The sequence below is a fragment of the Acanthochromis polyacanthus genome, chromosome 17 (genome assembly GCF_021347895.1).
Source record: "Acanthochromis polyacanthus isolate Apoly-LR-REF ecotype Palm Island chromosome 17, KAUST_Apoly_ChrSc, whole genome shotgun sequence".
NCBI classification, from domain to species: domain Eukaryota; kingdom Metazoa; phylum Chordata; class Actinopteri; family Pomacentridae; genus Acanthochromis; species Acanthochromis polyacanthus.
Window position 1 is genome coordinate 4,225,079 of NC_067129.1, and position 22,809 is coordinate 4,247,887.

The 22,809-nt window shown below is 39.2% G+C and overlaps 1 protein-coding gene across 1 annotated transcript; it reads left to right on the forward strand.

Moving 5' to 3' along the window:
- Positions 1–8,453: 8,453 nt before the first annotated feature.
- Positions 8,454–21,519, forward strand: ppp2cab (protein phosphatase 2 catalytic subunit alpha b). Its single transcript, XM_022190922.2, has 7 exons — positions 8,454–8,774; positions 17,820–18,029; positions 18,111–18,284; positions 18,448–18,537; positions 18,770–18,931; positions 19,316–19,434; positions 20,732–21,519. Exons 1-7 carry the CDS (start codon positions 8,673–8,675, stop codon positions 20,802–20,804), a joined length of 930 nt encoding a protein of 309 aa, XP_022046614.1. The 5' UTR covers positions 8,454–8,672; the 3' UTR covers positions 20,805–21,519.
- Positions 21,520–22,809: the final 1,290 nt, after the last annotated feature.

Here is a 22,809-nt window from a genome sequence, read left to right on the forward strand (position 1 = left end):
GTCATCACAGCATCTGATGTGCTGAACTCTTTAAACGCACACATCACACAGCACACATGTGACTGACATGTGCAGATTACATCAGGCAGTGCAGCAGACGTTATTCAGAGATAATTTACAGTCATCAGTATGTAGGATTAGAATTTTCAGAACTGTATCTCAATGATTTTGGGTTATTGAATGAAAACGAGTCAATTCATGGACACGAAAGCTCATTTTTGATCACAGAAATTGTTCTTCTTTAACAAAATCTTCATCTTGTTTTTCAGAAACAGGCATACTAACACCTCTTATTACCAGATTACAGATATGGATGGAAGTTACATGATGAAAATTGGGCAAATTTCATTTATCTGATAAAGATTTTTTTGATGCTGTTGAGAGATCCAGGAAAAAAAATAGTCAATGAACATTCAAACTACCCAGGAAAGTTCTCCTCCCTACATTAATTATTTTATATGTGCTTCTTTAATTTCGTCACAGCTAAAAATATTCACACATTATATAATTTAAAAAATACAACATGTTCTTCAAAGTGAATAATGATCAGCCTGGACTTCCTGCTTGCCAACAGCAGATGGCGCTCATGATCTCGGATGAGGACGGTATCCTGCTGTTGTCATGGTTTCAGGTATCCTGGAGACACAATACTGGATGCTAATTGGTAGAAGAGAAAAGACAGAGAGAGATAGAGGCCCTCACTCTCTCTATTTCTTTTTGTTTTATATCTGCATCTCTATATTTAGTCTGGCATGTGAGAGAAACACCAGCATTTCCCTGAAAAGACAAAAAAGATTAGTTATAGACGGAGAAATGAGTGGGAGGAAGTCTCATTTGAACAACAATGAAGCAGCTAAAATAAGGTGTAAATGGGATTTTATAATGGGAAATAAAGAAATGAAACATGTGCCTAATAGTGACATATGATGCATTTTGCTTTTTTTCATGCGACTGCGACAACACAATTTGTTAAAAGTGAGTTCTCATGTGATAAATGTATGACTGTAAACATACATTAAATTAGGAAAGTAAGCATTCTATATGTTTCCAAATCTAATACCAAACTGTCTTTGTTTCTGCAGTGACTCGATGTGTCTTTCCGTCTTTGGACTTCATCATGCAGAGGTAAATAATCACATGACTCCACATTGCACCACTGATGTAATGTTATGTATTCTGATAAGCTATTGCTACACAACTAGAGGTTGATTTCCTGAGGAGGCATGCCGTCTCCCTGTCCCACCCTCCTCCGCGGGCTTTTCACTGGTTCCACTCTCCTCCTCTTCTGTGAAAATGCAAACAGTATTATCACCCAAGTTTCCAAAACTCCCATTTATCACGATCTGTCCGTGTGCCACATCACACACGCAAACACTGATAGTGTTGTTTACAAGAGGGTTGAGCCATTTCATCCTGATAGCCTGGCACCAGCATCAAACATGCGGTCTGCATCTGCTCGCCTGGAATTAAAAGGGCTTTTATCCAAACCTCCTTGGCACACACAGAGAATTTAAATTTAGACGTTGAACAGCAGCAGCAGCAGCAGCAGCAGGTATCCAACTCGCTTTCATATCCAAATGGGAAGAACAACAGAGATGAAGGCCCCCTGATAAATCCCAGCTGTTTGATTGATGGTGATAAAAGCATCATGTATCCTTAATGGCATGTTGGAGCTCACACTGGCTCCATCCTGCCACAGAGCTGCGTTACTTTGGATTAAGCTCTTGTATTGTGCTGCCCGGCCTTTGTCTCTTACCTCTTTATTACCTCTGCGTTTCATTGCTTCTATATCTAGAAACACACTTTTGGGACACTCTGTCATCACCGGAGACATGCGTGGGGTTAAATAAAGTTTACCAGTGAAGGCTGATCCACCTGTTAGAATGCAGCTTTGTTTACATGTTGCAAAGTGAGAGCTGACATTCTGCTGTGTGGAGCTGTTCTGTGTTAACCGGACACAAATAAAAGACAGCACAGGTGTAGATGTGCAGAAAAGGGAGGAAACACATTTTGGGACATGTGCACTTTCATTACATATCCGGAAAATTCTGCAAGCTTTCATCTACAAAATAAAGGTATTACATGGAATCAGAAATGGTCATTTGTGGTGGTGCCATAGAAGAAACATTTTTAGCATTAGGTTCTTTAAAAAAAAAAAAACGCAATCAGAAGCATCCAAATGTGTCACAAAGAACCATCAAAAATGCTCCATTTTTTGTTTGTCTTTACCATAAATGTTGCTCCAAAGAACTTGGAAAATTGATCTTTAAAGAATAAATTTTTAAGACACTCTTTTCAGTTTTCAGGACATCTCTATGTAAAAGGTTCTTTGAACATTTTAATGATTTTATGTAGGATGAAAAACAAGCACATTAACATACCTGTTGGCCACTAAATAGCATTATTTTTTTTTACTTCATTTTGTCATAGAAAAGTAAAGTATTAAAAATGTAAGCTCAATAGATTTATGGGCCAAACTGTCAGTGGGATCATATATTCCTAAAATCTTAAATTAACTTGTGGATCCAAACTACGAAGATAAACTGAATTCCTTTGACAGCTACAGACACACTGATTACAAGAATGTAAATGTAGAATTTGGTGCATTTCTGTGTCTTCCTATCTACACTACCGTTCAAAAGTTTGGGGTCACTTAGAAATGTCCTTATTTTTTAAAGAAAAACATTTTTTTCAATGAAGATAACATTTATTGAATGATAAATCCAGTGTAGACATTGTTAATGTGGTAAATGACTATTCTAGCTGGAAACGTCTGATTTTTAATGGAATATCTCCATAGGGGTACAGAGGAACATTTCCAGCAACCATCACTCCTGTGTTCTAATGCTACATTGTGTTAGCTAGTGGTGTTTAAAGGCTCATTGATGAATAGAAAACCCTTGTGCAGTTATGTTAGCACATGGATAAAAGTGTGAGTTTTCATGTAAAACACGAAATTGCGTGGGTGACCCCAAACTTTGGAATGGTAGTGTACAGATTTAGTATTTTCACATATTCCAACATATTACAAGATGCAAAGTCGGGATTTGAAAAATGGATTTTCTAATGTTTTATAGACCAAATTATTCGTCGATTGATTGCTAAAATAATCTACAGATCAGCTGACAGTGAAATGATGGTTAGTTTCAGCTCTAAGTTCATGCTATTAACTGCCACCTCCAATAAGAATGAAGTACTTTTAGTATTTTAAGGAAACATATTATGTGTCTGAAGAACCCTCCCATGAACACAGACGTTCTGCAAAGAACCAGATAGCCTTCTGAAGAAACATCACTTTTTTGAGAGAAAGAGACACCTTGATTATGTATGAAGGTACTTTAAAAAGTTTTTGGACTTACCTGGGAACAAAGGTCGTAACTTCCATTACCGGGCATAACTCCATCCATCCATTCTCTATACACCGCTTTATCCTCACTAGGGTCGCTGGAGTCTATCTCAGCTGACTCGGGCAAAGGCAGGGGACACCCTGGACAGGTCGCTAGTCTGTCACAGGGCTACATATACAGACACACAATCACACCTACGGGCAATTTAGAGTAATTAGTTAACCTCAGCATATTTTTGGACTGTGGGAGGAAGCCGGAGTACCCGGAGAAAACCCATGCATGCACAGGGAGAACATGCAAACTCCATGCAGATAGATTCTCGGCCCACCCCGGGAATTGAACCGAGAACCTTCTTGCTGCAAGGCGAAAGTGCTAACCACTACGCCACTGATGGGGCATAACTGTACATTGAAAAGCCTTACACCAGTGTCTATCACTATATCACAAAGTAAACAATGGAAACACATCAGTTCATTGCCTCCCAAAAACTTCAAGCAAGTGGCATCTGTGTTTTGGGACAGTGAGGTACTACTCATGATTGATTTTTGCAAAAGGAATAAACCTTTAATAAGGACTATTAGGCATCAGAACTGCTACTACTGGAGGAAGCAATGAAAGGAAAAAAACTTCGGACTTCTATTTGCTTCCTAAACTGAAATCCCAGTTTGTAGGGCCACCATTTTCAGATTGAAGATGTGACCTTCTTTCGTGAAGAGATGGCAAAGCTTGACAATTAGTGAACCGAATGCACTGAAGTTAATTTAAACTATGCAGTAAAATAATGCAGTAACAATCCTGTGATGTTTTCTGGTGAGAGCTTTTTGAAGCACTCCTGTATTTGGAAGATTCTGTACAAGTGTCACAGATAACCTTCAAATTAAATTAAGATCCAAAACAAACAAACACAAGAAGTGATGTCGCTTTCTTTTTTGGGGATTTTAGCTAAAACCCACTCGGAGAGATAAACCAAATAGAGGCAGACTGCTCACATTAGCGGGGTGAACGAGCCACAAACTGTGCCAGGTTGGAGTCCTGCCCAGTCTGCTGGCTGACGAAGCCACGGCCACAACAATCAGACGGCCGGGACGAGGCTGTCCGCCGAATGATCGATGAAATGCTAATGTGGAAAACAACAATCCAGAGGATGCTTGTCATGATCTAAAATAGACTACAGGGTCACTGTTTAAGAGACTTGAAACTCGATGATATGGAGGCTTATCGCGAGTCAATAACTGCATCATGGGTCAGTATTTGTGCACAAACATGTCTAAGGATGCAGATAATGAAGAGAGATGCCTGAAATTCACTGATTACCAGAACCCAGAGGGAGTTACTGGTTAGATTTTTGTTTCAAGGATGCAGCTGATTCTTTTGTTACCTTCCTTTGCAAAGCAGAAAATGGCTGCTTGTTTATTATTACGAGCCCATGAGCAGATATTTCCAATTACAGGGAGTGGGCTCTTGAAAAATTTGGCTGATTACATGGTTTGTTCTTGCAGAAGAGGCTCAATTGGGAAAACAGAAGAAGAAAAAAACTCCCACAGTGCAGCAGTGTTTGGTTCTGCTCGGCACGTTTTAATCTGTTTTCTAATAAAGAACTTCTTGAGAGATTCACCATCACAAAGGGAAACAGTGAGGGAAACAGATTTGATTTCTTTCTGTGTCTAAAGTAGAGCCAAACAAGAAAAAGTTGATGCTTCCAGTTTGATTGCAGAGGGATGACCTCACCGATGCTGAAGACCAGAGATCAGGGCTGCAATCTGCTAGGAAATTGCAGCAATAACTGAACTGCATGAACTGTTTCTATTTCTTGACCTAATGTTTGATTGTTGTAAATGATGATGAGAGCACTTTTCAGCAAGTAGTCAGTAACCTTCAGAAGAAACCTAAGGCTGCATTAGGCAGCAGAGCGTCCTCCTTTCATCTTGCCTGGTGTTTCATCGTCTTTACAAAGGAGCCTAATAGGTTTAATTTAGGGTGCGATGGTTATTAATTGACGTGCACATGTAAGAGTGCGCCAGTGGGCGGCCATGAAAGGAAAAGCACATTCAGGCTTTGATCGGTGCTATTGTTTGATGTGTGGTGAAATAGAGGTTTTCATTCAAATGTTGGCCTGAAAGGATCATAAAATATATTGCATGTGGGTTTATGTAAAGCTCTTGCTGTCAAACAAAAACTCACATTGATGCGCTGTATACTATTCCTGGATGGTGTGTTGTTATCCATTTTGAAGCAGCAGCTTTGACTCTCTGTCAACCTCAACCTATACCCCTTTTTAACCAAAAAGAACCAGGCACTAGTTCGGTGTTAGTTCAGTGCTGATGCCTAGTTGGTTCAAATCTTGTGTCTCCTGAGAACCGGTTTGCTTTTCCATTGGCAAGGAGCCAAGTTAGCGCCACCTCATTGCGTTACCATAAAAATGCCAGTTCATCACTGCACTTGTAGCCGTTCAACAACGTTGGCATACCGTACACAGACAAGTGCTGTTCCTGACTTTGCAAGCCTACATTGTGATCCAGAAACAAATTAAAGCTGCAAGCAGCATTGGACGGATCCTCGCATCTTTGCTGGTCCACGCATGTCCACCAGGTGGTGCTGCGCCTGAGAGTGTTTGTCATCCTATGGATGTGATGAGGGCTGGACTCTGATCACACATTTAAAATTTTAGGCAGATTGGAGCATGTTCAGACTAGTTATAGAGCTTATGCTGTCCATCCACCAGGTGGTGTTATGACTATGGCTGACTACGGCTTCCCCACATTTGGCCTGGATTGTAGATAAATATATACGAATACAATCCAGGCCAAACGTGGGGAAGCCGGATCAAATTTATGCAAAAAAAATTATCACAGCTTCATGCGTACAGCACAATAACCATGATTATGATATGAAGCATCGCTCATCAGAATACATCTTTACTGTCATCACCAGGCACCTGTACCCACAGACGGGAAAAGAGTGAAGATGAAGAAAAAGAAACCCTAGGGTTTCAATAAGGTCCTTCGGCACCATCGGTGCTCGGACCCTAATAATCAAACAGTTAGTAGCTATCTGTCTTCATCGTTGTCACAGGCAATGGCAACTACATTTGAGAAGACAGGTAATTGTCAAAGATGTTCTGATTCTTATCACACAAATGATAAACAATGCTAAGCTATGACTTGATCATCTGTATTTATGAGAGAATAGCCAGGTCTTCTGAGCAAAACATATCGATTTAAGTGGTTGTTGCTGTCTTTTATTTTGTGTGCCCACTGTGGCCTACATGTAAAACAGTGACATCATGGCCACACCAGAAAATTCACAACATGCTTCCAGGGAGATGATGTATTCTCTCTGCTGTGTTTTCCCAATAAACGCTGAGCCAATCAGAGAGCAGAGGAAGCAGTGCGGCCAACCAATCAGCGAGCTGCCGTCATCGGTCTCCGGCTGCTATTTATGTTGGGCGGCGCTCAGCTGTTCCATCAAGCTAGACACAATGGGCGAGTGAGACCGGAAGTACAAATAGAGACGAGGGAATTTTCTGTGTATTTTTTTTATTACCACAAATACATATCCAGTCTCGTTTTGAAATATATATATATTTAAAGAATATATTTAAAGAAAACTTAACCCTAAAAATAGACACTACTGGGTTCACTTTCAGTAAAAGTTTTTATTATATTTTGACTTTTTGAACACAGAATTTTTCTTTTGCCGCTCTTTAAAACAACTGCTTATCAGAATAATGAACTTTTTAGAAGCACTGTTTGTATAGATTATTTATATATACAATATTAATATAAAATAATCATGGGTAGAAGCATGTCTTGGGGCTAAAGAGGGAAGGAGATACAGATTTCTACAAGTAGACCAAAATTCAATAAGTCAAAGTCAATCAACTTCTAGGATTTTGGAGATTACTTTGTGTTTTTATATTCATGACCCTATAACCATAATTATATTGTACACTATATTATAATATTTCATTATATTTCACTAGTCATGTTTGCACTATTTTAGTGTGAATTTATCACATTAGAAAAAGGCAATAAAAAATTGCCAAAAACTTTCCCCATTTCACATAAACCTAAAATGCACTTATTTTTTTCTTTTTCTAGTGAAATGCCAGAAAACAAATAACACATGCAGGGTACCAGTGTGTTTCTGTGTCATTAAATTTCAGATTTCCATGATATTGGTGATCGAAGTTGGTTACATGGAAATTTAAGCTAAACAAAATAGAGACCCTGGGTTCACATTTTGACACATGTAATGCAAATATAAATAAATATATAAAACAACTAAATATATGAAGTAAACCCTGTAAGAAAAGAAAAGAGCAGGGGTTCCAGAATAAATGCATGTAAAAGAAAAAATTGGTATTCTGCAATGTTCAAAACTAAAAAATATGTAAATAAACTACAAGATGTTGGCATTATTTATGGTTTTGGCCTACGTGTATATTTTTTTTAATGAATAACATGTAAATTGGCACATTTTTTCTGTGATTTTACTAGTTATTTTCTGTATAATTTTTTTAAATGGTAAAAATCTGTAAAATAACAGAAAACGCTTCACACAAAATAGATACTAAAAAGCCAAAACCATTAGAAATGTTCATTTTTAAAGTATAGGATTAATATAAATTTTATTTGGTTGCAGTTTTCAATAGAGCTCAATGTGTTTCCAACCCTAAAAATATAATTATAAGAATTCAAAAATGTTGGGAAAAGCAATGCTAAAAAAGACAAGGAAACTTTTGACCCATTCCTCTGTATTTTGAGATTCTGCAACTCAAAAAACATTCATAGTAGGAATGTTTTTTTTTTCTTTTGCATGGCTTCATTAAATATACTGAAGTTATTATAGGAACAAATTAGCTGATTGTCAGGAAGGAACTACTTTTGTATACATTGTTTTAAATGTTTAAATGACTTATCGTAATATAACAACTAGTGTAGAGAATCAATAAGAAAAGCAATGCTTTGTTGTTTTTCTTTACAACAGCTCATCTAAATATGTTTACGTGTATATAGTCAGCAACGCCGCTTATATTTTGAAGGTCCCAACCGGAGCTGCGGCGTGTTACCGCGGAAGGCTCGACCAGAACTATTTTCCAACCAACTGACGCCTCTCCCTCCCTCCGTTCAGTTTCAATTCAGTCAAATCATAGTTGATCTGGCAGCCAGCGGTACATGCGTCGTTTATTAGGAGCGCAATTAGCCTCTGCTGTGGCCGCTTTCTGAGCTCCGGGACGAGGGAAAAGAACATCTGGGAGGGTCGCCGCTTCACCGAAAACTAGCAAACGAGTCTTCAACCGCGACAACGCAAAAAAACACAGAAATGGACGAAAAGGCGTTTACGAAAGAACTTGACCAGTGGATCGAGCAGCTCAACGAATGCAAGCAGCTGTCTGAGGGACAAGTGAAAACACTATGTGAAAAGGTGAGATGTTATTTGTTTTCTTTAAATTCCTCTCTTTACTCTAACTTAGTCCCAACGTCTTTTCCCTGCTCACCGCCGCCTTCCAGACATTCTTAAAATGGCGTCTATAGTGTACATTTCACTGCGCGGTGCGTGGATTTGACCAAAATTCCGAGTGGTCAGTGACTTGTTTTGAGCCGTTTGAGCGGTTTCCTGCTCGAAATGTTGGGGGATAATAAATTCGAGTCACTCGTTGGGGGTTAGAGAGGGTTTGGTCGCCAGACAGGATTAGACAGAGTGTGAATTCAAGTGACATACCACATTTACAGCCGCTCATTGAGTCTGTCAGTGGGACTGCAGCATCTCTGTTAGTTAGCCCAGACTGGCTGCTCCGTTTAGCCTCATATGTTCCGTGTGGAAACAGTTCACCTGCTGGTAAATAAACCTTGACCTCCAGTTCAACCACTAAAGTAATTATGAGCAATGTTTAGAACCTCTTTCTGTCTGGTTGAAGTGCTGTTGCTAAATGCTTGCTGTAAAGATAGTTTAAAAAAATGAGGCTAAAAGAAGACGCATCAAGCTAAAACTAATACAATACTCCTGTAATACATCCTAAACCAAGGGTGTCAAACATGCAGCCCATGAGCCAAAACCGGTCCTCAAAGTGTAAAAATGACAGATAAGACATTAACTGCAAATTGTACGTTTGTAAAACCAAAAATCTAAAACTATTTTTAGACCTTAGCGAGTTGTTTTGATCATAAAGTAAAATACTGGATTGATCATTGTTCTTTTGTGTCTTTTTAAAAAATATATTTTGCCTTGTTTTTACTGTTTTTTGTCTGATATATCTTTTATCTCATGTTTTTGTCATTTTTTATCCTTTTCTGTTTCCTTTTTGTCTCAATAGTTTTTTTTTCATTTCTGTCATTTTGTGTTTTGCTTCATTGTATTGTTTTTGTCATATTGTTTCATGGTTTTGTCTTTTTTGTCTCATTTGTCCATTTTTTTTGTTGCTTTGTAAATTGACTAAACATTTTGTGCCTTTGTAAAGCCTCTGTAATGTGTAAATGATGAACTTAGGGATAATATGGTTGAAATTGAACTAAATTTTCTTCAAAAATTTCAGGTTGTTCATAATGTTTCGTAAAACCAACAATTCCTTTCACGTGAACATTTTCAGAATGCACTTTTTTTGCACTAAAACGAAGGGAAAAATTTGGAGTTGTGGTTAATTGTAGGTTGTTATGCTGTGATTTAACTGGTCCGGCATCCCTAAATGAGTTTGATATCCCTGTCTTAAACCCTTTATTCGGGTCATAATGTTGGGAAAAAGTGTTTCAGCTGTTTGAGCTGAGCCGAAGAGCTGCAACAATTAACCAGTTAGTTGTCAACACTTAAAAATATATCCAGCTATTATTTCTAATCAATTTGTAAGGAAAAATAAAATCAAAACTCTTTGATTTAAGTTTGTCAAAGCTGAATATTTTCTTATTTTTTACTCCTCTATGACAGTAAACTGAGCATCTTTGGTTTGTGGACAAAAGAAGACATTTTGATTGACAGTTTTCACCAGGAGGCAATCAACAATAAAAATAATTGTCATCTGTAGCCCTTCTAAACTACCTTATTGACTGTTTTTTCCATTATTGTGTCCATTTATGGTTGGCTAAATGATGAATGCGGTTTATTTCTGCAGCCCCCAAAATGACCATAAATTTGATTCAACTCATAGCTCAACATTCTAACTGTAATTAAAATAAGATTTAATGTGCAACTGTTGCAGTTTTACCAGTCTCACAAAAAATGCCGACTTTGTGCGTGTTACGTATAATTTCTGTGCTAATCTCACAGGTGGTAAAAAGAGTTGCATGTAATCTTTGACCCATGTCCTTCATCTAGCTTCTCGTTTACTTTTGCAGCCAATAACGAGTGAAAATGACTTCTTTACTAGGGAGTCAAGTGGACAATTTTTAAACTTAAACAAGACATTTTATGGTTTACAAACCTGTTTTCAGCTCACTGACCTTTTAGGCAATTTACGAGCGTCTTTCTGAGCCGTGAACTTGAACGTGTCACACTTACAGTTGCTGTAATTCAAGCGGAATACGTAACTTGTACATAATATGCTGTGGCTGATTACAGACTGACTGATTCTGCATACTTTTGTGGTCTGAGCTGCAGCTTAACCCCAATCTCTACTTCCGACGTCCTTTTAGCTGATTTCCAGCTCTGAATGTCTGAGCTAGAAGGAAAAGCATGTCCTTAAGCTCTTGTGGTGTTGACTGTTTCTTGCATTTTTTTGAGTAAATAATTGAAAACTGGCCCTTTTTATCTGTTGAAGATTTATGTTTTCCACAAAGTTGCACATCGTTTACTCAAAGCATGCTTCCTGCTTTACATCATGGTCCATTTTTATGCTTCCACTGATGGAGAAATCGATTATTGGATGTCAGTGTGAGAAATCCTGACTCTACATGAGTATATGGTGGTGTATGTTTCTGTTTTTTCTTTAAATTCAGATTTGCTGTTTCTAGAGGCACACATGTATTTCCAATCACCCTTTACTGGGTTTGTTTTTCAATCTGTAGTGCAGCTGTATCCTTCTTGTTTCCCAAAAGGACGCAAAAACAAGTCCCACTACCATGTTTGGAGTGATGTGTGCTGAAGGTTAAGAATGCAGTATTCTCAAGTGGCTTGTTAATCCCAGTATTTAACGACGTTGTACTGTGTGTCCAGATCCTAAAATGGGATCCATGCAGTCAGAAGTGGTGTTGGTCCAGGCTCTGTTTACGCAAATGTGTGCGTTTTCAAAATCGATATCGTGTTGTGCCATCTATCGTTCGTCATTGCGGGTAGCTCGGGAGAAAAGGTCTTTTTCTTTTTGAATTCGCAGCTCTTTTTTCAGCTCATATGCTTCTGACATATTTCTGCCTCCGTCTGTCTGGGAAACAGACTGATCGGCAGACCCTGTCGACAGTTGTCAGACATCTGTTCTCATGCAGGAACTGCGCATGCAACGCCGTGTTTCTTCTTTCCTGCTTCCTCCCCTAGTGCTGCAAAGATGCCGTAAAAGTAGCCGAGAGGAAAAAGGAAAGCTAAAAATCTCCTCACCCCCGAGGCTGTGTCGTCGTCGCGGCTCATAAGAGCTCGGCTGCTGCTAACGTCTCTCTACCTGCTTCCATCCGACCGTCCCCGTGTGGATTTTTGTTAACATATTCAGCTGAACGCACCTACACAGCATCCTCCCCGATTTAAAAATAGTCAAGGATGTGATTGATTTTGCGTTGCATCACCAGCACTACCGAAGCCTTTGTTGCTAAGGGATCAGAGTGTGTGACTCAGGACAGCACTGTTCATTGTGACTCAGAGAGCGGCCGTCTCTGTTTTGGGATGTACGGGGGTGTGACGGAATGAGATGTGCTGTGTAATCTGTCCTCTGCCTCTTTCTTTTCTGCTCAGAGAAAGACTGGACACATCAGAGGAGGGAATACTTCGAAGCTTTGTCTCGTCTATCACAATCTCTGCACATGATTCAGTTTTGAGCGTTGCGGTCGTGTCCCCGCTGTCGAGACCCTGGATGTGTTTTTTGTAAATATTGTTAGTTTACAGAGGAGTGAGGTCACCTGTTTGATCATTTTAAATCTCGCTCCCAGTGCTCTGCTCACTGGAAATTTGTTTTACATTTCTGTCAATTATATGGACATAATTTAATTAATGGATAACATGCGCAACCAGGCACAGACTTACCCTTTTCATGACCTTTTGTTTGTTTGATCTGTTCAAAAGTAAACCTGTTGAGGGTTACATAACATTTCAGACCTGGTTTCTGTCTTCAAGGCTGTATTGTTTACATCTGATCTAATTTAATCCCCTCATGAGGCAGTGTTCGCTAACCAGTAAGGCTTAGCTTAATTAATCTAAAGTTTCGAGTTAGGTGAATCATCTTTTTAATGCCACGAATGAAACTAAAACCCAAAAAATGGCAAGTTTGCTGATGAAAGATGGGAAAACTGATATTTTGGACTTCCTCTTTTAATAATAATATCATACAGCATCAGTGAAAGTGTGTCAGAGTGATGTAATATTTTGGTTATGCAGCAGCGGTTGCCCCATTTCTTGAAGCTGAAGACTTCTGCATGACCTTTGTCTATGTCAGACCAGTTTTATGCAGCCAGACGGGCTTTGTTTGCCAGCTGAGGTCACTGATTTACTCAGAAAAATGAGTCAGTCAGAAAGGCTGTTTCAAAGGGCGATTTGTTTTCCTATTATAGTAAATTTGCAGTACTTTATTCCAAAATAGTTTCATAGAGTAATCTCTTAGCAACGATAAAAATGAATATCAAAAACACAGATGCGAGTGTATTCAAGGCAAAAGCTCGTTAAATGCCTCTCAGCAGAAATGGGTGCTGTCATCGTAGAAATGCTGACGAAATCCAACCCAATCTGCCTTCATTTTGCTGCTGATTTCTGTTTGTTGCGGTGTTAATGTCAGCAGGATGCTTAACCTTTAACTACCATAAACATCTCCAGTGAGGTCATCTCTTGTGGTTGCAGTCTGGCCTAGCTGTCGAGGTTAATTCGCCCTAAGTTGTCTGCAGGAGAACCTTTGGCTGCGTTTAACTCACTTTAATGGGATTATATTGCGGCAGTCGGGAAAACGCTGACTTCATTTCTCAACACTCTGCTAAGCGGTTTGTTGACCGTGTGACGCCCGACGTCTCGGGCAGAGCTGCAGTCTGTAGCCGAGTCTCCGTCCTCGCAGGCCTCGCCGTGGCATTTCTGCTACAGGTGTGGTCCGTACTTTGGGCAGGGTGCTTATGTAACCGGTGGCGTCATCGTTTTCATTCACAGCTGGGCCGGTATCCACGATACACACCGTCTCAAGGATAAACTGTTCCCTTCCACACCCTGTGTTTTAGGGTTTTTGCTAAATCCGAGCTTAAATTGGGAGTTATGAAAAAGTTATCTCAGTGCCAGTAGCAGCAGGGCACCCTGTATTAGTTCACTCCACTTTTATGTAACATTTGATTAGATAGAGCTTAATCCCGCATGAAGTGTTATTGTTTTCTGGCGTATTCTTTGTTACATTGCCCGGTTACGTGATCATAAAATGATATCTTGTAAAGGAAATAGGCTGTTGCCGATGATGATGTAGTGAATGAACACATTTAATGAGATCTAAACACTACAACATCCAGGAATTAAGGCTCACAATGACGTTCATGCTGAGTTTGTAGTGAGAGACGTAAAATCAGCTCAGTGTAGCGCACAGAGAGAACACGTCTGTTCGTCAATTTAGGACACAGAGTTGACATGTGACGCTTCATCGAACATGTTGCACATACATTAGAGGGTAAGGTTACACAGTTGAAGGCCCTATACTGTGTCATGAGCTGACAAAGCAACCAGTGGAGAATGTCACTATGAATTCTGGGTAGTAGCTTAAAGAAGTAGTGCTTTTAGTGACACAAATCTATACATTTGTAGCTGAACGTTCTCTGTTTTTAAGTTTCTAGCCTTCCCTTTAGCCCAGGGGTGTCAAACATGCGGCCCACGGTCCAAAACCGGCCCTCCAGAGGGTCCAATCCGGCCCTCAGAATGTAGAAATTACAGAGAAGACATGAACGGCAGATTGTAAATTAGTAAAACTATACATTTAAAGTCATTTTTAGACCATAACAAGTTGTTGTGATCACTAAGTAAAATACTAGATTGCTCACTGTTCTTTTGTCGTTTTGTCTCGTTTTTTGTCGCTTTGTAACTTTGTTGTCTAATGTTTTGTCTCTTTGTTTTGTCTCATTTTTTTGTCATTTTGTTTCTCGCTTTTGTCATTTTGTGTCTCATTTTTTAAAATATTTTGTCTTATTTTTGTTGTTGTTTTTTGGTCTGGCTTTTGTCGTTTGTCTCGTGTTCTTGTCGTTTTGTGTTTCCTTTTTGTCTCGCTTATTTTTTTTCTTATTTTTGTCATTTTGTGTTTTGTTTTATTCGCATTTCTGTTGTTTTGCGCTTTTTTTCTCGCTTGCGTTCTTTGTCTATTTTTTGGTCATTTTGTTTCTCGCTTTTATCATTTTGTGTCTCATTTTGTAAATATGTTATCTTGTTTTTGTCTGTTTTTTTGTCTGACTTTTGTCATTTGTCTCATGTTTTTGTCGCTTTGTTTCTCGTTTTGCATTTGTCTGCATTATTTAGAGGTTATTATGTTATTATTTTATTGGTCCGTCTCTGAACTAAAATGAGTCTGACACCACTGCTTTAGCCCGTGTTTTTAAACCCCATGACAAAAATGGAAAAAGTGCGTTGCTGCATAATGACTTCCCTAATTGCCACGTGCATTTTCCACATAATGATTAGCTATTTAATGTCCATCTAAGCCATAAAATGAAATAAATTGATGTTGCGCTTAATCATAAATATGTAATTATTCCAAAGGAAATTAAAAGGTTGGCCATAAAGAGGATCCCAGTGCATGTTTGTCGGCTTATTTCACCCTCTCTCACGTTCGTTTATTTCATTTCACTTCACTCAGAGTAATTGAGATCGGGTAGAATGGGATGAAAATATATTGCTGCTCCACTTTTAATGCAGCCCATCCAGAATATTCTCTCGGGCTGAGAGAGTCAATTGCGTTAGAGATAGAGGCTCTGGTCAATCTGTCGTCCGGAACGCAGAGACTGAAAGGCCACATGGCGGTATGGGCACGTGGAGCGAGTGTATAATATAGGTCAGCATTGTGCAGTGTTGCAGCTCTGGCCCGGTCACTCTGGGTTTGTCTCTTTCTGTCCCATCTGTTGGTGACAGGCCAGCTACAGCGCTCCCTCAGTGTCAGTCCTCTCTTCCTGTTGCCCTGCTTTTTAAAGAGCAACTCAAAGCTGACAAAATACAGTTTGTGACGTGATTGGGAGGAGACATGTTTGCCCAAATCGAACCGAGAGAAGCTTTCAAAGAGTCGGAGCACAACAGCAGCCTATCGTTGTTTAATTTTACAGAAGTTTCTCTTCTTGCTTCAGCACGTCGGATACGTCCAGTGGTCGCTAGGCTCAGGACATTTTTCCCTCTCAGCCTGAGGATTTGTTTGCTCCAAAGCTTCTTAAAAAGGCTCATCCAGCTGACCGGCCCCGAGTCAGACCGGCCTGCCAAGCCAGACTGACTCCAGGAATAGGCCTTGTTGTGGGTCCACATTTAGTATTTGAACTGTTAAAAGCAGAGGTGTCAAAGTCATTTTAGTTAGGAGCCACATTCAACTCAATTTGATCTCCAGTGAGCAGTAAAATCACAGCATAATAACCTGTAAATAACAAGAAGTCCAAATGTTTCCTTTGTTTTAGTGCAAAAAAAGTACATTCTGAAAAAAATCACATTTAAGGAATTATCTTTTTACAAAACATTATGAACAACCTGAAATTTTGGAAGAAAAATAAGTTCTATTTTAACAATTTTATGCCTCGGTTTATTATTTACAACTTGCAGATCAGAGTGTCTACAGAGGCACAAAACATTTACTCACAGGTATCTGGAACTGAGCAATATAGTATTTTACTTTAAAAAGACAAAAAAACAAGACAAAATATTACAAAAATGGGACCCAAACAATGAAAGCGAGAAACAAAACAACAAAAAATGAGACAGACGACATGAAACAAAGCAAAAAAAGTGACCAAAAATTTGACTAAAAAGTGACAAAAATGTGAAACAGTGCGACAAAAATGACATACAAAGCAATGGATAAAGCAAAACACAAAATGATAAAAATGATACAAAAACACAAGCGAGACAAAAAGGAAACAATGACAAAAACGTGAGAAAAACGATAAAAGTCGGACAAAAAACAACAAAAACAAGACAAAATATTACATAAATGAGACACAAAATGACAAAAACCAACGAGCAATCTAGTATTTTACTTTATGATCAAAACTACTTGTCAAAGTCTAGAGATTATATTTAATTTATGGTTTTATAAATTGCAGTTAATGTCGTCTTTGTAATTTTTACGCTTTGAGGGCCAGATTGCACCCCCTGGAGGGTCGATTTTGGCCTGCGAGCCGCATGTTGACACCCTTGATTTACAGCTTTCCCCTATTTTTAATTTTGTAATAATATTCATGCACCCGCTTATTTTAAAAATGATTAACAAACTCATTATTTGCATGCATGACATAAGATAATCTGTCCCAAAGTACACGGAGGTCGTTGTTTAAACGAATCCAAATGATGCCAGATATCCTGCATCAGCTGACCCTCTGCATGTTTCCAGCGGTTCTCTGTGTGCGACTCCGTTGTTTGCATTGAATGAGACAGCAGTAAGCGCTAACTGGAGGCCTCACACTGAGTCATACACTGCAGCAGCAGCAGCGAGGCTTCACAGAGATTTCTGCTGAGAACGAACTGTGTCCAAAAAAGACACCTTTTTTTTTTCACACTTCTACTTTTGGGCGTAGCGGTTGACTTTTGTGTTGCCACAATACTCCTGGCTACAGTTGAGTACTCGTAAATGAATAATCCGTGTTTCATCTAAAAATACTAGCAGCCGTTCGGTTTCTCTGCTCTGTTTTCGGCTCACACAGATTGATTTTAGGGAATGCTGTGGTGTAAGCGGAGCTGCTTTTCCGAGCATTGCAGGACAAATCTACAGGAAGCTAAAAGACACACACACACACACACACAGAGAAGGAAGGGTTTTAAAATGCTTGGAGAGATTATGGTGTTGTCGCTGTGTAGCATCTTCATTTAGACCCCACAGAAACTGATGTGGAAATTATACAGTGATGTTGGCCGGAAATCGTCCTTTCCTGAAAAGATGGATGGAGAACAAAGAAGGACGTAGAAAATTACAGCACATGAAGCGTGTGATTACAGGATCTGAGCGGATTTTCCTGCATTTGATTGAGCCAAACGGTTGCAGGATTAAAATTATGCATGTAATAAGCTGCACTGTATTTTAGAATGGCTCATCCTGGCTTTCGAGATGTTTCTACGCCTCCTGTATTTCACTCTGTATTAATTATTTTTTCATTCCTTAATGCATGAACTGCTGTTAAATCGTTGTTTTTCTCCTTTCGACAGGCAAAGGAGATCCTCACAAAGGAGTCAAATGTCCAGGAGGTGAGATGTCCGGTGACGGTGTGTGGTGACGTGCACGGCCAGTTTCATGACCTCATGGAGCTGTTCAAGATCGGAGGGAAATCTCCAGACACAAACTACTTGTTCATGGGAGACTACGTGGACAGAGGGTACTACTCCGTAGAAACCGTCACTTTACTAGTAGCACTTAAGGTAAGCGATAGTTTTTATAAACTCTCTGCATTTGACTTGCAAAAATGCAAAAGTTAACTTACGGATCCGTTCGTGTTTCAGGTACGCTTCCGGGAGCGCATCACAATCCTCAGAGGAAACCACGAGAGCAGACAGATCACACAAGTGTACGGCTTCTATGACGAGTGCCTAAGGAAATACGGGAACGCCAACGTTTGGAAGTACTTCACAGACCTGTTCGATTACCTCCCCCTCACTGCCTTGGTAGACTCTCAGGTGGGCATTTCTGAGACGGCAGTATGAAACATTATGTTCTAAGAGAATTAGCTGCTTTGTGGAATGAGTCATATCCATTTGATTAGTCAAAGAATAATGGTTAGGTGATAAAAATGTTTCAGAAGCTGATCATCACAGGTACATTTCCTTCTCTTTCCTGCAGATTTTCTGCCTTCATGGAGGCCTGTCACCATCCATAGATACGTTGGATCACATTAGGGCTCTGGACCGTTTACAGGAAGTGCCGCATGAGGTACAAATGGCTTTTAAATGCGTCTGTGATTTTCATTATGAGCAGCCAGGTGGACAGAAATGTGCAATTAAATACTGAAAATGACAGAAAATGGAAAGATTTTTGAAATAACTACCTGATAGTTAGAGATGATGTTCAGTACATTTGCAGTTCAGACGTGATGATTGCTGTAATAAATAGCAGGCTTGTGTTGGTGCTGCCTTGCTAACCTGCTCGTCCTCGTCCTCTGCAGGGTCCCATGTGTGACCTGCTGTGGTCAGACCCTGATGACCGCGGTGGCTGGGGCATCTCTCCTCGAGGAGCCGGCTACACGTTTGGTCAGGACATCTCTGAGACTTTCAACCACGCCAACCGCCTCACACTGGTGTCCCGTGCCCACCAGCTGGTTATGGAGGTTTGTTTTTATATACAGTTCATATAGCGTGCATGCATATTCTATACCTGCTGCTGAGGGTCATTTAGTGGATGAAAGAAGAATAGGTTTGCATCAACTGGCCACAGCTGCAGAATGATCCAGCAGTCTGCAGTTTCACAGAGTTAATGTGAAACTAAATACAGCAAAGAAGCTCCTAATGACTGCTGGTTAAGTGACAAAGTGGCTATTACAGAACATGGACTCTCCAGACTCTCCAGTAACTAAATTAGTGGTGAGAAAAGTGCAGTTGAAACCATCACTGCTACAGAAGACTCCTCAACTTGTTTATTTTGGATTTGCACTGTATTAGCACTGTTCCCTGTACAATACATCCCCGGTTAATAATGCATCTCCTCCCCTCAGGGATACAACTGGTGCCATGAAAGGAACGTGGTGACAATATTTAGTGCTCCCAACTACTGCTACCGCTGTGGCAACCAGGCAGCTATCATGGAACTAGACGACACCCTCAAATACTCCTTGTAAGTACAGAAAAAACTGCATTTGGTGCAGAAGCTCCACCTGCAACAAATGCAACATATCTTAGACAGATGCGGCCACATCTGGAACGCATTACCAAACGAAATTAATGTTAGCAGATTGAAAAACTTTTACAGCAAAAGCTAAGTATTGGCTGAAAGAAAAACAAGATTGTACCCACCGATGACGTCTATAAAGTCCCACTGACTGTGGATTGTGTCATTGTGTGTGTGTGTAATGTTGTTTGTGCTGTTTTTATCTGTGTTGTTGGTCCTCTGTCTAATTTTACTGAAAAGCCCAACCAGGAGCGGGAGTTGAAAATTAGCTTTGTGTCAAACTCGGTTTAGTTCAGGGGGACACCTTCTGAGCAGTAAAATCACAGCATAACAACCGATAAATAACCACAACTCCAAATGTTTCCTTTATTTTAGTGCAAAAAAGTACATTCTGAAAATGTTCATATTTAAGGAATTATCTTTTTTACAAAACATTATGAGCAACCTGAAATTTATTGAAAATAAATTCAAGTTCAACAACATTATGCCTCATTTTATCTTTTACACATCACAACTAACGGACCAGTTTATCTACAAAAACAAAACTTTTAGTCCCAAATATCTGGAATTGAATGATATAGTGTTTTACTTATAATCAAAATGGCGCAAAAAGACAAAAAACGAGACAAAGTGTAACAAAAATGAGACACAAAACGACAAAAATGTGACAAACGACCCAAAAACAAAAGCAGAGACAAAAAAGTAGACAAAGTTTCAAAGCAACAACAAATGGACAGAAGCGAGACAAAACGACAAAAAATAGACAAAAAAACGAGCGAGACAAAAGGTAAAAACAGAACAACAAAAACATCAAACAAATGACAAAATTCAGACAAAGACAACAAACAAAAACAAGAAAAACTGTTACAAAAATGAGACACAAAATGACAAAAGAACAATGAGCAATCTAGTGCTTTTCTTTATGATCAAAACAACTTGTCATGGTCTAGAAATTATTTTAGATTTCCAGTTTTACGAATTTATAATTTTCAGTTAATGTCTTCTCTGTAATTTGTACGCTTCATAAACTCGTCCTGCATGTTTGACACCCCTGCTCTATATGCAAGGCATCAGACGTTTTCTCTGTTAACTGTCCCTGATCAGTGTCTAAACGCTGAAGCTCTGCATCATTAATTGATTTTTGTTTCGTTTTTTTTAAAAAAATAATCCACTGTGGCAATCATCATGTCTACGTATAGCTTCAGAATAATCAAAATCTCCGTTTTCTGCTCCTTCTCTCCAGCTTGCAGTTTGATCCGGCGCCTCGCAGAGGGGAGCCTCACGTCACCCGCCGCACCCCAGACTACTTCCTGTAAACCCCCCGACCCTTGTACAGTCGAGTCCAGTATTGCCATGATTTACGACTTGAGCGGGAGGGTGGGGGACTGGGGGGCTACAGCAGTGCACATTGTATATCCACACAAAGACCTATTTAAGCATTTAGCAACAAAAAAAACCATGTCTGTGTCTATGGATGGACCAAAAGGTGTGTGCCATAATCCGTACAATAGTCATTGCTGAGGACTTGCATTGAAAATCTCCCCCACTATATAAAGCAACAGTGATGTTTAACTTCCTTCTCCTGTAAATGTGTAGCTGGACTGAATGGCACCGTGGTCCAAGACAAAAAAAATTTGCTACTTCAAATGCGGCTGTTTGAGTCCCACGCGCCCCATGGCTTCTATCGATTAGATCTGAGGATGATCTGTTTGCACTTTTGTAAATTTAAAGAAATGTAACATATGTCAGAAGATAAAAAAAAAAAAAGATTTCACACTACAAATGTTTTTTTCTTTTTTCCTTTTTTTTTAAAATTAAAAATAAAGCCCCAGCAGGCAACTTTGCACAAGGTTTTTCTTTGTCCTGTTACTTTTGAGGAAAACCCTCCTGATGCAGTGACCCAGCTTGGTGTATATGATTGACAGATGATGGAGTGTTCATCCACATCAACTCACCGACTCCCTCTGAACTTACAGAATCTGTATTAACCAAACTATTTGAATAATAAAGACAACAAAGGTGGCTTCTTGACTTGACTGTGCTGCTTTCTTTCTTGTTTTGACGAAGATGACAACTGCTGTTAGAGTTTGGGTCACAAAATCCCCTTGATATATGATTATAATTTGAAATGTATACAAGAAATCTGTATAAAAAGGATTAAATTGCCAAGCTGTTGGTTCTCAAACGATTTCAGAGAGGTATTCTTGGTCATAAGGGATGTAACTCTTCCAAAAAACAGTCCCAGCGTTTGCCAGTAATTGCAGGATTTCAGTGTTGGTGAGCTGTAACACCAAATTATCGGTATTTTTCAAGGATTCTGGACTCTCTACCTTGAATTAGCTGTTTTAAATTACTGTAATTATGAGAGAAATTAATAAAAACCCTTTAGGATCTAACAAAGATAAAAATTTTCTTAGAGTTAAGGATCTGTGTGGTGTTTTGGAAGCACAAATGCACAGTTATGGCAAAACTGATGTGACTAGCAGTTCATTTAAGCCTCGGTAATATTACCGTATGTGCATTCATTTTGCTTCATTTCCTCCCCGGCACACACACATATTTTAAATTTCAGTGATTATGCATTTCTTATGTAACTCCTTCTGTGGCTCAAGTGCTTTGCTGCTATTTTGAGTGAAGAAATGTGAAAAAAAAGCAGTGATGCAATATTTAGAAATGGATTAAGTGGGATTTCTTCATGGAAAGCTCTTGAAGAGCACTTGGAGGCACCATGGAATCAACTATCTGAAATAAGGAAAAAGGCGCCACACCATGGTGGTTTAGATTACTACAATGAAAACAAGCAAATTTATAACGTTTATGGACCTCATGCAGACAGACTGGAAGCTTATTTTGCAACACTGTACGTTGTATTGGGGGAAAAAGCTTTAGTTGATAATTATAATAATAAATTATTTTTCCACTTAAATTAATATTTACAGAAGATGACAGGTCCGTGTATTTTTCTGACAATTGGATTTACAGTGTATGGTATTGAAAAACAAAAAACGAGTGGTTATTTGATTTTCGTTTTCCAATTTATTATTTGGTTTTGAAGAGACTGATGGACAATTAAAGTAACTTTCTCCACTAAAACTAATAAACATGAGATCAAATAGAAGGAACCGTTTTAGATCCTGCAGTCCCACCATGACAAGAATAAACTAAATCTGCTGGTGGATTCCATTAAAGTCCTCATAAAGTGTGATACTAAAGGTTTGTGGTGCTAAAAATCTCAAAGTAAAGATATCAAGTTGAACATCTGGATGGAGGTTGATAAAAGTTGACCTCCCTTCATTTCTCTGGAGCAACTCCATGGATTTT